General features: G+C 42.0%; 1 protein-coding gene across 4 annotated transcripts; it reads right to left on the bottom strand.

Annotated features, from left to right (window-relative positions):
• Positions 1 to 3,361: 3,361 nt before the first annotated feature.
• On the bottom strand, positions 3,362 to 13,761 carry rabif (RAB interacting factor). Of its 4 annotated transcripts, XR_013788677.1 has the most exons (6): positions 13,643 to 13,761; positions 13,283 to 13,347; positions 10,789 to 10,938; positions 6,200 to 7,460; positions 6,114 to 6,164; positions 3,362 to 5,879 (listed from the first exon to the last, which is right to left on the bottom strand). XR_013788677.1 is itself a non-coding variant. In XM_079491413.1 (4 exons), exons 3-4 carry the CDS (start codon positions 10,924 to 10,926, stop codon positions 7,212 to 7,214), a joined length of 387 nt encoding a protein of 128 aa, XP_079347539.1. In that variant the 5' UTR covers positions 10,927 to 10,938; positions 13,283 to 13,347; positions 13,643 to 13,761; the 3' UTR covers positions 3,362 to 7,211. The 4 variants fall into 4 exon arrangements, 1 of the variants encoding a protein (XP_079347539.1); XR_013788676.1 differs by having other exon boundaries at positions 3,362 to 5,988; positions 6,104 to 7,460; XR_013788678.1 differs by lacking the exon at positions 6,114 to 6,164 and having other exon boundaries at positions 3,362 to 6,072.
• Between the last annotated feature and the right edge of the window lie 1,049 nt (positions 13,762 to 14,810).

The raw sequence follows: 14,810 nt of genomic DNA, 5'->3' as shown, positions 1-14,810 counted from the left end.
ACACATTTTCAACTGTTTATTTTATTTTATTGTGGCTTACTTTAATGGCAATGTAAACGTTTGTTTTCTCATGCCAATAAAGCTCCTTTGAATTGAAATTGAAATTGAATTGAATACATGAGCCACCCTAAAAGGACTACTATCTATCTGTACCAAGTAGAGTAGACTGAAGTATTTATTATAAACACTAAACAGTTATAAAGCAGAATGTAAACATGAGCTGCTAGTACCTGCAGGACTGTTTACATGGACGACTCATAATAACATATGTACAACACAGTCATAACATACTTTAATATAAGCCACTTTTATAATGCAAAAAACAGTGAATCAAAAAATAAATACAAATTAAAATAAAAGATAATATTCAACAGGTGGAGGGGGGAGGGGCGCAGTAAAACCCCAAAAAATATTGATTTGTTTTTGAATAGTCAACAAAACAGCTTCACAGATGAGCAAATAATTCAGCTTGATTTTATTTAATGATTATTATTATTAGATAACTCCACACATGCAGGGGTGTGAAATGAAATGAAATTAAATGAAATGAAATCTATATTTACCCAGGGTATCTGGGCTAAGCTCAAGAACTTGTTTCCAGCCAGGCCCTGCTCATAGAACACATTTCATCGTAGTGGTTGATGCCTTGTTCAAGGGCATTTCAGCGGTGGTAATTTTAACGTGTCGGACGGCTGGTTCGAACTGGGAACCTTCCGGTATCTAGACCGCGCCGCTATCCGTTCGGCCACCGCTGCCACAATTCCTAAAGTATACCAGTGTTGCCATGTCTGCTTATTATAAGCGACTTTGGGCTTCTTTTTCTGTAACGTTTATTGTAAATTATTGGTAGTTTTTTTTGGGGCTTGTTCCTAAAGTATAGTTTCTTATTTGGGCTTGTTTCTTATAATGGTGTGCTTAGAGGAAGCCTTTATGACCAAAGTCATTAAGTACCAGCCGCTCCTCCAGACCATCATTGAACTAGGCTATAGGTGCAATCTACTTGTTTATCTTCCGTGTTTATCTTCGGCAGCCTATAGGACACGTACACAGTTTGGTTGTAAGAGGCTTCCAACAACTTGGGATGCCAAAAAAGCAGCCAAACGGCTCGCGAAATTCTGTGCAATCTCTTCCACTATCGGTAGCCGCCAAATGTGGCGAAGATGTTACTTGTACCCCTGAAGGGTGTGTGGGTATTTGTCCGGGATTTGCTGATTGCACTCTGTACAGCACCTTGTAAATATGTGTGTCCTTGTATTGTATCTCTTATGTGGACATAAATAAATGATTAAAATGTGCGTGCGTTATTGCGTACACACCAGAGAGGTTGGATTCTATAGTAGTGTGGTCATGTCAGGGTGCGTTGGATGCACCTTCCAGCCTGACACCGCACTGTGGTGAATGTGACGGAAGAATACTAACTCCGCCCGGGCCATGAGTACCAACCATCCTCCCGTGGAGACAAACGAGCGCACTCCCATGGTATCCCTGCGCGGCTGACCGGGACTCGCTGTTTAAATGGCCCGAATGAGGCTCGCTGATTGGCTGCCAGCACCACAGCGTTTAAGTCCCAAGAGAGAGAGAGAGAGAGACAGAGAGAGAGAGAGAGACCATTAACCTAAAGAAAACTAAAGTTATGATATTCCAAAACAGATCTAGTCCCCAACACCAACAAGTTGTACTAAATACAACCACACTAGAACATGCAAAGAACTATAGCTATCTGGGCCTAAACATCAACACACAGGTCACTTCAAACAAGCTGTAAATGACCTGAGGGACAAGGAGAGCTTTCTATGCTGTAGTATCTTGAATACTGAATAACAGGGTTACGGTATCAGTATGAATACTGAATAACAGGGTTACGGTATCAGTATGAATACTGAATAACAGGGTTACGGTATCAGTATGAATACTGAATAACAGGGTTACGGTATCAGTATGAATACTGAATAACAGGGTTACGGTATCAGTATGAATACTGAATAACAGGGTTACGGTATCAGTATGAATACTGAATAACAGGGTTACGGTATCAGTATGCTGGTTGTTTATTTAATAACAGGGTTACGGTATCAGTATGCTGGTTGTTTATTTATCAGGTGGGAAAATACAGACTAGTATTATATTAACACTTCCTACCAGGAGGTGGTTGGTTGCCTCCTACTGACTGCCTAGTCCTATTCTGGTGTACTTGTGCCCCCTCTTGGCCAGGCCGCGTAACAACAGTCTGACATGCCCACAACATAACATCCCCGAGTACCACAGACGAAAAGTCCACATTTCATTCTGACCCCTCCACGAAAAGGCCTCGTTGTCCTGACCCCTGACCCCTCCACGAAAAGGCCTTGTTGTCCTGAACCCTTATCTATCATTTATACATTATGGATAGTGTGGACTTAGACTGTTTTTCGTCTGTGGCATAAGGCATTCATTATTGTCACTGCCTGCTAAATTCCTGACTATAACTGCCACTACCAAAGTCAACCAGAGTCAACAAAAAAAAAAATATATATATATATATATATTATAAATAATATCTATATAAATATATAATATATATATATATATATATATGTGTGTGTGTGTGTGTGTGTGTGGTCCAGTAGCGCTGGACTACAGCAGCTGCTTGACATTATGTACCGAGTATGGCATTCGAAATGATATCAAATATGCCATGTTGTTCTTATTTGTAGAACAAAAGGACAAAAGTCAAACATTTCCTGATTTTAAACTATCGTTTAACACTCTCTGTTGACAGATGATGATGATATACACAGACAGTAGGCCGTAGGATGTATGCTCAGGCCAACCCTCGCACGCAAGTTCACTATGTATTCAGAAGCAGTTAAGATTACTCTATTTAGAGCTTACTGTACACCACTCTACACTGCCCACTTGTGGTCAAGATACAAAAAAGCAAGTATTCAGAAACTTCAAGTAGTGTATAATGATTAACCAGGCTATATAATGATGCCAAGAGAACTTTACTCAAAAAGCCTAGATGGTGCAGAGCAAGGGAAATGTGTGTGGCTGCAGGAGTCAATACTTAAGTAATGCAGATGTTTAACTCTTGAGAAATATATAAGAGTTAAAGATCTAATAAGGGTCCATTTGGTTACCAACTCTCCATCATCTATAGCATGGGGACCACCTGGAACCGTCTCAAGGACCACTGGTGGTCCCCGGACCACTGGTTGAAAACCACTGACATAATGCAACACAATCTTTGGTTTGTCAGAAAACCTTAAAAGTACACAATCTGATAAAACGTGAAAAACAAACATTGCATGTTTAAGAATTAAGTAGGAATGGAAATCTCTTCCAGAGATATTTGCGGAACCGTCAGTATCCCAACATCAGCTTCCCAACAAGGCCTTTATTTATTAGAAGAGATCTCCCCAAAATGTGTTGTCAGAATAACAAAGAATCCAAAGCATTACAGTAATAATGTTATACAGAAAACGTAACACTTATTAGGGCTGAGAACCAGAACCACATCCAACAACAGGATTAGGTTACATACATATATCTATTCTAAATGACGGAGCGGTTGCGCAAAGACGCGCCCGGCAGCACCGTTTAATGCAATTTATTTGTGCGAGTTATAAGTATTTTTTGTTGAATTATTCATGACAAAGTTGTACAGTATGTACAACAATTCACTAGTTATTTGTTTCAATCATTTTGTTATTATTTTTCACAATTTCACAAATGTTATTATTTTTCACAATTATATTACCTGATCATCTTCTTCTTAAATACACTAGTTTGAAGTGTATTTAAGAATACACTTCATTGCGGCTCGAGAGTCCACCATTTCTGAATAAAGTGCCTGGTGCTGGGAGTCTGGTGCAACGCACAGGGCCTGACCTGGTGAGAGCAGGAGTGGACCTGGTGAGACGTAGGAGGGGCCCGGACAGGAGTCAATCCACAGAGCCTAGTCCTTCCACGCTCCAGACCTCCCAGTCCCGGCAGAGTAGTTCAGGAGGAACGGATTGTGCGGCCCTGGTTTTTCCCTAGTGGGACTGATCGAGGGTAGCTACTGGGACGTAAGTCGGGACTTGATCACCCCGGCTGGGTCACCTGAGTGAGGGGTATGATGTTGGGAGACCCGAAACCCCGATGACCTTGGGATACATCACTGAGGATACGTCCCAGGTGATGACCTTGGGATACATCACTGAGGATACGTCCCAGGTGATGACCTTGGGATACATCACTGAGGATACATCCCAGGTGATGACCTCGGGATACATCACTGAGGATACGTCCCAGGTGCATCCATGCGATGTATTTAGTTTTAGTTTTAGAAACTCTATACCGTCATATGCATTATCAAATTATCAAAACATTAGACAGTATAGCCGGCGTTGTGTCAGATTGTGAAAATATAATAAATAGTAATAATACAATGATTGAAAGAAATAACTAGTGCGTTGTGCCGCGCTACGAGCTTGTAGGTCTGCTATTTTTGAAAAATCGTGAAAATGTAGTGCAAATCTTTGAATATATATATTTCAAAGCAAACGTTTTTAACTCATATCTTTTGTAGAATCGTTCCCAGGTCAAAATGGGTTAAACAGTGCTGCCGGGCGGGTCTCCGTCATCTAGACATATGCCCATCACATTTGGAACGGGTTCTGGAAGCGTTGGTTTATCACACTGTCAGAGCTGGACTTCATGTCTGAGGTCTGCTTCATCTCATCCAAGGAACCACCACAACTCAGAAAGTGTACAACTACAAATGGAACCAAATGTATACCGGTGAGGCCGTAGTAAGGGTCCATTTGGTTTTGTTTTGGCCTTGTGTTAAGACATGTCAACGTCTATGAGAAGACGATGGTGGTAGACTTTGTCGTAGTGGTCCAGAAAATGGACCTCCCAGAATGTTGTCCGCCCAGACCTGAGAAATCATTTTTTTTCAGCAGGTAAGTTCCTGCCCTCCACCGTGGAGACGCTGGGGTTTGAATTCTGCACGGTAACGTCCCGGGATTGGCCGGGGGCGTGGCCTGGCCCCGGGGGGTGTGCTGACGAACACTACTGGCCAGGTTCGCCAGGTTGGGGAAGGATGGAAGGCCACATGGATCTGACAGTGTCTGTGCAGTGCTGACTTGCTGTTGGGGGAAATCAGCCCTCAACGCCTTCTGTCAGAAATATTATGGGGAGGGGTTTTTTCTTTCTTTTGACATGAGTTGGGCGTTGTCATAATCTACTAGCACCTGGAGAAGCATTCCAGCAGCCAGCTGGTAGCATGGCTCGTTATCCAGACCTCCTGGGTTATGGGACATTATTTTTGTGCCAACCGCAAACAGATAAAGTAATGTTTCAGAGTCAGACCACATGGCCGGTTAGTCAGACCACCTCCTGTGAGGTTAGGGTTAGTAATGTCTGACATTACATGGTCCGTGTGCAGACTGTTATGGTTAGGTTTGGGGTAGGGTTATAGTTAGACTGAGGTTATGGTTAGGTTTGGGGTTAGTTAGACTGAGGTTAGGTTTGGGGTTAGTTAGAGTTAGAGTCATGGCTGTGTTGTTGAACACACACACAGCTTACGCCAGGGCTCCACCGGACGCGTTGAGTCTCCGTCGCGTGCGTAAAAAAACGCACCGGTTCAATTTTAATGCACGCGTTAATGTCACGCAACGCAGGCAGTGGAGCCACCCTTCATTGATTAAAAAGGGAACATTCCCTGACGGTGACGCGACGCTGACACGCCCGGTGGAGCCCCGGTGTTAACGTCATGGCTGTGTTGTTGAACACACACACAGCTTAACGTCATGGCTGTGTTGTTGAACACACACACAGCTTAACGTCATGGCTGTGTTGTTGAACACACACACAGCTTAACGTCATGGCTGTGTTGTTGAACACACACACATCTTAACGTCATGGCTGTGTTGTTGAACACACACACAGCTTAACATCATGGCTGTGTTGTTGAACACACACACATCTTAACGTCATGGCTGTGTTGTTGAACACACACAGCTTAACATCATGGCTGTGTTGTTGAACACACACACATCTTAACGTCATGGCTGTGGTCATGGCTGTGTTGTTGAACACACACAGCTTAACGTCATGGCTGTGTTGTTGAACACACACACACACACACAGCTTAATGTCATGGTTGTGGTCATGGCTGTGTTGTTGAACACACACAGCTTAACGTCATTGCTGTGTTGTTGAACACACACACAGCTTAACGTCTGGGAAAGTTACACGGCTGACCCACCCAGGTGATGCAATAATACTAATCTGAAATGATGGATTATTTATATGGAGAAATCCCGTCATAGTTCCTAGGACATCTGTGGACGTCTTGGGAACCCCTTTTGGTGTCATTATGTTATGCTTTAGCTATTGAAAAATAGCAGATCTGTCGGGTATAGCGCACCACCGAGTGGGCGCCACCGAGTGGCACCACCGAGTGGCGCCACCGAGTGGCACCACCGAGTGGCGCCACCGAGTGGCGCGCTACGAGCTTGTAGGTCTGATATTTTTGACTGACATAGAAACATAGCTTTTTCAGAAAACTGTCAGGATGTCGAAGACATTTTTAGAATCTGATCTCAGGTCAAAATGGGTTAACATGCATCTCTACTCGCCATCGCAGAGTGGAGTGGGTGGGGCTTGACAAAGGGGCTAATTGGCATAATGACTTAAATTGGAGAGGACAACAAAACTAGAAAAAAAAAAAAACATCATTCATAACACATAATAAGACCAGGTAATTAACAGTTTGACTCCATAAAACGCTTTACTCGCTATTTAATCAAATATTCTACGCTGCCGAGATCGTTTTATTACCTTTAGAGCATACGCTGAAGTATTTGCAGCTTTCAACGACGAAAATCCGGAAAAATGGTCCGTCGGCTTGTTATGATCAGACGCACCAGCGGCCATGACAATGTGGAACGAAACCACAGTGCAGAGCAAGTTGTAGTCCAAACAAACCCCCTGTTCACTTGCATTGGGCTCAATTTCCCAGAAGCCCTAGCAGCCCAGATGATGACTTGATTTCCGGTTTCGTCATCATAACGTGACGGCCTCGTCATCAGGTCCCGGATAAATCCGCTGTTTCTTTAATTATTTTAAAACGGCGAATTAAACGCATGAAACAAATGTCGGGTATAGCGTTTTACGCACGGTGGAACACTGGATTAAACAATTAGTGGCCGTCAAACTGTTAATGTAATGAATGAAGGACTTTAAGCGTGTTTGACGCGCTCCACGGCCACATAGAAGCTCTTCTTGTCGTCCAGGCAGTGCCAGCCGATCGGCCCAATCTCACAGTCCGCACAGATCAGGTACTTGATGCGCCCCACGTCGTGGGTGAAGCCCACGTTCTCGAACACGTACATGTCGTCCACCAGCCAGTGGTGGCTCAGCGTGTCGCCCTCAGAGCCGTCCGACGAGGAGGTCAGAGACGTCTTCTTACGCATCGATGGCAAGAACAGCTGAGCAGAGGAGAGAAGCAGAGGACAGTATTATTGGTACACTGTGACTACACTACACAATACACTACACGACAATATCTACACTACAATATCTACACTACACGATATCTACACTACACAATACACTACACGACAATATCTACACTACAATATCTACACTACACGATATCTACACTACACAATACACTACACAATACACTACACGACAATATCTACACTACAATATCTACACTACACAATACACTACACAATACACTACACGACAATATCTACACTACAATATCTACACTACACGATATCTACACTACACAATACACTACACAATACACTACACGACAATATCTACACTACAATATCTACACTACACAATACACTACACAATACACTACACAATATCTACACTACACGATACTACACAATATCTACACTACACGATACTACACAATATCTACACTACAATATCTACACTACACAATACACTACACAATACACTACACGATATCTACACTACACGATACTACACAATATCTACACTACACGATATCTACACTACACGATACTACACGATATCTACACTACACGATATCTACACTGCAGTACAATATCTACACTACACGACACACTACACAATATCTACACTACACGACACACTACACAATATCTACACTACACGATACACTACACAATATCTACACTACACGACAATATCTACACTACACGACACACTACACAATATCTACACTACACGACACACTACACAATATCTACACTACACGACACACTACACAATATCTACACTACACGACACACTACACAATATCTACACTACACGATACACTACACAATATCTACACTACACGACAATATCTACACTACACTACACTACACGATATCTACACTACACGACAATATCTACACTACACGATACACTACACAATATCTACACTACACGACAATATCTACACTACACGATATCTACACTACACGATATCTACACTACACGATACACTACACAATATCTACACTACACGACAATATCTACACTACACGATATCTACACTACACTACACGACAATATCTACACTACACGATACACTACACAATATCTACACTACACAATATCTACACTACACGATATCTACACTACACGACAATATCTACACTACACGATACACTACACAATATCTACACTACACAATATCTACACTACACGATATCTACACTACACGACAATATCTACACTACACTACACTACACGATATCTACACTACACTACACGACAATATCTACACTACACGATACACTACACAATATCTACACTACACGACAATATCTACACTACACGATATCTACACTACACGATACTACACGATATCTACACTACACGACAATATCTACACTACACGATATCTACACGACACGATATCGACACGATATCTACACTACACAATATCTACACGACACGATATCTACACTACACGATATCTACACTACACGATATGTGTCCCTATAGCGATGACATCAGGGAACCACAGTTTTCTACCTCTGGTCTGCTTTGAGTCTTCCAGAGAAGAAGGGAAGATATAACCTCATGGTCAGCTCTGTAGCAGTGGCGGACAAACTGTGTTCTTCTGGATCGGACTAGTGAAGAAACACGGGGAAGGTTGTTGTATATTAGATCAGTCTAATATAAGGTGGCTCTTCCAAGACAGGTTTTGCGCTCAGCCCGCACAGAATACAAAACTTTGATGCTGGCATTCAAAGCAACCAAAGGTATGGCTCCCCCATATCTTGCAAGCATGATTGAACCCTACAAACCCTCCTGAGCACTCAGATCAGCCAACGCAGGAAAGCTGGAACTAAAAACGCCAGGACCACGCTCCACGCGTCCCAAACTCTTCTCCCCTCTGGCCCCAAAACTGTGGAATGCACTTCCCGTTGCAATCAGAACTGCAGCATCACTCCCAATCTTCCCACCTTTTCAGACTCCATCATGGCCCATAGCACTTACCCCCTTAGATAGCACTTTTTAGACTTAGATAGCATTTGAAACAGACTTATAGCATGTCATGTAGACAGCACTAGAATTGCATTGTATGTAGTCATAGCACATCATAGTATATATGTACAGCATAGTATAGCATATATGTATAGTTTATATGTATAGTGTCATTATATAGATATGTTCTAGTTACGTTCTTAGCTTACGCATGTTTCATGATAAATGCATTTTGATTTTTTTTATATATGTGATGTATTCCCATGCTTTTTGTTCTTGCTTAATGTAAATCGCTCTGGATTAAGAGCGTCTGATAAATGCCTAAATTGTAAATTGTAATTGTAATCTCATTAGAAGGCAGGTGTAATTGCCATCCAACCGTTTCTCTAGTTTCTTTGAAAGTGTCCATGTCTCGGAGCCATAGAGTAGAATCGGCTCAACGGTCGTCCTAAATACTTTTACTTTTAACATCTTACTAAACTGGGATGACCAGATCTTATGCCTGCCATAAGAGAATATGTCTGTAGTTCGATTAGATTTAGTACAGAATTACACAACTGTCTATTATAATCTATACGGTAAGTGTTGAGAGAACAGTGGAGAGAGAGAAAACCACCTATTGGTTAACTTCTAGCCGGTGAAATAATTTGCGAAATGATTACATTACATCTGGACAGAGAACATACCTCCTTCTCTGTGAAGGCAGCCATCCTGGACAGAGAACATACCTCCTTCTCTGTGAAGGCAGCCATCCTGTACAGAACAACATACCTCCTTCTCTGTGAAGGCAGCCATCCTGTACAGAACAACATACCTCCTTCTCTGTGAAGGCAGCCATCCTGGACAGAGAACATACCTCCTTCTCTGTGAAGGCAGCCATCCTGGACAGAGAACATACCTCCTTCTCTGTGAAGGCAGCCATCCTGGACAGAGAACATACCTGCTTCTCTGTGAAGGCAGCCATCCTGGACAGAACAACATACCTCCTTCTCTGTGAAGGCAGCCATCCTGGACAGAGAACATACCTCCTTCTCTGTGAAGGCAGCCATCCCTGGACAGAACAACATACCTCCTTCTCTGTGAAGGCAGCCATCCTGGACAGAGAACATACCTCCTTCTCTGTGAAGGCAGCCATCCCTGGACAGAACAACATACCTCCTTCTCTGTGAAGGCAGCCATCCCTGGACAGAACAACATACCTCCTTCTCTGTGAAGGCAGCCATCCCTGGACAGAGAACATACCTCCTTCTCTGCGAAGGCAGCCATCCCTGGACAGAACAACATACCTCCTTCTCTGTGAAGGCAGCCATCCCTGGACAGAGAACATACCTCCTTCTCTGCGAAGGCAGCCATCCCTGGACAGAGCACCTTGGAGCCACAGCGCTGACACAGAACAGACTTGATGTTCTTCCCGTCCTCAGACACCAGCTCAGATCGCTCTACGGCGTCGCTCTCTTTCTGGTCCATGGTGTCCTAATCCTGACAAAACAACAAACACCGGAAAATTGATATACTGTACACTACTGTACACCTGATACATGGCTGTGGTTTGGACGGCAGCGTGGCACCATTTATTTTGATTTTATTGTATTATTAAAATATTTTATCGCACAATGTTTGTAAGCCTTTTTTCCACACTTAGTGTCAATTATCTAATGCGTTGCTTTTCAACCATTTTCATATCAAGGCCCATTATTTATTTATTTAGGAATTTGAGCCACGGAACCACCATCTGATGACATTTAGCAATATTTTGTGTCCACAATTCCATTCATGCTATACTGATGTTGGTACCATTAGGATTTTTTAATGCTGACCCTGGGAGCTGCGCTCCAAGATTTCCTATGCACTTGTGCAAATGGCAAAAAAAGTCTATTCTATTCTAAATATGGAATAGAATCCATCAATCCAAAAAGACTGAAGAGATTGATTTGAGCTCACTCTTTGTGGGCAGGCCTTTGCGTACAAGCTCGTAGCGTGCATGATCTGCTTGAAAAATAGCAGATCTACAAGCTCATAGCGCGCCACCGAGTGGCGCGCTACGAGCTTGTAGATCTGCTATTTTTCAATAGCTAAAGCATAACATAATGCTAACACCAAAAGGGGTTCCCGACCAGAATGGGATAAGGGCTACGTGCAATATGGACAGATCATGTTTTTTTTTCTTCCTTCTCATATCCTTATTGATTTATTTATTTAAATGACTACTGCTCAGCCCATATCTACTGTTACTACTGTACTACTGTAATTCATGTATCCTCCTCCTTACTGACATGTTTGCACTTTGGTGAGATGCGAAAATACTTTTCGCTGTTCTGTACATTGACAATACATTGAATCTCATCTCATCTCACTTCCAATCCACGCCGTAGCAAGTGCTTCGAATCCACAACATCTCAATTTATTCAGTAAAAGCGTGTGATCTAGAACATCAAATGCTGCACTTAATTCTAACAGTACAGCACAGACTAATTCTTTATCATCTATTTCAGTCATCCAATCATCTGCCATCTGAGTTAATGCCGTGGTTGTGGAGTGCCCCTTCCTATATGCATACTGGTATACTGTATTTAGATCATTTTTACAGAAGTATTCTTGAATTTGTTCATACACTGACTATTCTCTCCATAATATTACCCAAGGCTGGTAATAGACTTATTGGTCTGCTATTTTTACATGAGAAAGGTTCTTTACTGTTCTTTTTTGGTCTGCTATTTTTACATGAGAGGTTCTTTACTGTTCTTTTTTGGTCTGCTATTTTTACATGAGAAAGGTTCTTTACTGTTCTTTTTTGGTCTGCTATTTTTACATGAGAGGTTCTTTACTGTTCTTTGGCAATGGAATAATCTATGTTCCATTCCTCAGGACATATGCCTTTATTTAACCCCATTCTGGGCGGGAACCCCTGTTGGTGTCAGCATTATGTTATGCTTTAGCTATTGAAAAATAGCAGACCTACAAGCTCGTAGCGCGCCACCGAGTGGCGCGCTATGAGCTTGTAGGTCTGCTATTTTTGAAAAATCGAAGAACGACTGACATAGAAACATAGCTTTTTCAGAAAGGATGTAGAAGACATTTTTAGAATCTGATCTCAGGTCAAAATGGGTTAAACTCTAATTAATTATGTAAGCTATAGGCACAGCAATCAAATCAGCCACAGGTTTCAATAACTTAATTTCAAGATTACAAGATTATCTACCTTAGAGTATGTTATCTACCCCTGAAGGTTTCTCTGGACTCATTTGCAATGAATGAGACTAGACTAACACTAGACTAACACTTAGTCACTAAGTTACACTAACACAATGAATGAGTCTAGACTAACACTAGACTAACACTAGACAGTACACTTAGTCACTAAGTTACACAAACACAACCCAATGAATGAGTCTAGACTAACACTAGACTAACACTAGACAGTACACTTAGTCACTAAGTTACACAAACACAACCCAATGAATGAGTCTAGACTAACACTTAGTCACTAAGTTACACTAACACATTCCAGGTGACTAAAATGTGACTAAAACAAAAAATCAAAATTTGCTGGCAAAAACAACACTGAATAACACAACACAGGCTACACAGCCTTGTAAATACAATGTTTACCAACCAGATCTAATGCACCAGATTGGATTGATTGATTGAAATAAGTATTAACAGTTTGCAGAATTACAGTACATTTCAAGCACAACTCAACACAAAGACTGTTAACTGTGAGTGGACGACACCATAAAGCATTAAGACTTGTTTACAAGAGGGTCCACCTTGTTCAATTCATCATAGGCTTTAACTTAAAGGACATTAAGTTAAATGAGTTTACCTTCGTGTGTCTTCAGTGCATCCAGAACAGATCAGATGAGGCAGAACTCAGAACGCTCCTCAAACCTACATGGATTCACAACAATTATGTATACCGACTGACATCACCTAAGTTCACGTTTAGCCTAATATATATATATATCTATATTATTATTATTACGACGTCAGTCTGTCTATTCTATTCTGTAAACCTGGTAACAGTTTCTTTAGCAGAAATTCAGAAATGGAGCTTTTTGGTCCTTTTTCAACATTCCGAGTAGAAGTAAATTCATTTAAATGTATGAATAATATAATAATATAATCCACCATAAGAGACATGATGTTAAGATACATTTGAACGAAACAGACTTAATTAAATTACCTTGATTTAATGATTTAAAGGATTTTCTGGACAAAAACAATTGGAAGCTTCAGAGAGGAGTTGTTGCACACACTATATGAGCTCGACTTGAAACAACACGTGACCGATATGAGGTTCCTAGTTCCTCCTGCCTAGTGGGGGAAATTATATATATATATTTAACAAATAAATCATATTTAAGTCATAATAAATCATATTTAAGTCATATATATTATTGGTACAGCTAGGAAATGTTATAATCAAAGCACAAATGATACAACAATGAATTCCTCCAGAATTATCCAAATTCCAACTTTTGCCGATTTTTAAATAAAGGCAAAATGCTAAAACTGAGATGAAAATATGATGACATCACATCACATATGTTGTTATTTTAGTACAGAGCTCAGCGTTCTGTGTCAATGACGTCACGTTCTGTTTTATTTTTATCTGACTGAATTAATAAAAAAGTCTTCTTCTTAAACCGCATACAGAGAGATGTGTGGTGCATCCTCATCTTCTTCCAGTAGGGGGCGCCAACATGATGCCTCTGCAGTCTGCTCTTGCATTAAAGGACCACTTCACCACTTTTCAACTTCTCTTCCTATAATTGGTCCTAACTAATGTTCATGATAAAATACCACCATTTTTTCCTACTCAGTCTGTGTCTCATAAGAAGGCTGTGGGCAGTTCAGAAACCCGTCCACCAGTGACATAATCGATGGTGAATCCAAGCTAATAGAAACGGCAGGCTTTCTTTTCCTGAAAAGTTGCAATGCAAAAGTTGAAGCCATCGTTTTCACGATAATAAAAATCTAAATATAGTTTAAAACAAATCTTGTTTAAAAAACAGAACATACTGCCTGTCTGTCTGTCTGTCTGTCTGTCTGTCTGTCTGTCTGTCTGTCTGCCTGCCTGCCTGCCTGCCGGCCTGCCTGCCTGCCTGCCTGCCTGCCTGTCTGCCTGCCTGCCTGCCTGTCTGCCTGCCTGTCTGTCTGTCTGTCTGTCTGCCTGCCTGCCTGCCTGCCTGTCTGTCTGCCTGCCTGCCTGCCTGCCTGCCTGCCTGCCTGCCTGCCTGCCTGCCTGCCTGCCTGCCTGCCTGTCTGCCTGCCTGCCTGCCTGTCTGCCTGCCTGCCTGCCTGCCTGTCTGCCTGCCTGCCTGCCTGCCTGCCTGCCTGCCTGCCTGTCT

This window comes from Electrona antarctica (genome assembly GCF_951216825.1).
Source record: "Electrona antarctica genome assembly, chromosome: 21".
In the NCBI taxonomy this organism is placed as follows: Eukaryota; Metazoa; Chordata; class Actinopteri; order Myctophiformes; family Myctophidae; genus Electrona; species Electrona antarctica.
This window is presented reverse-complemented; position numbering and strand designations above follow the sequence as displayed.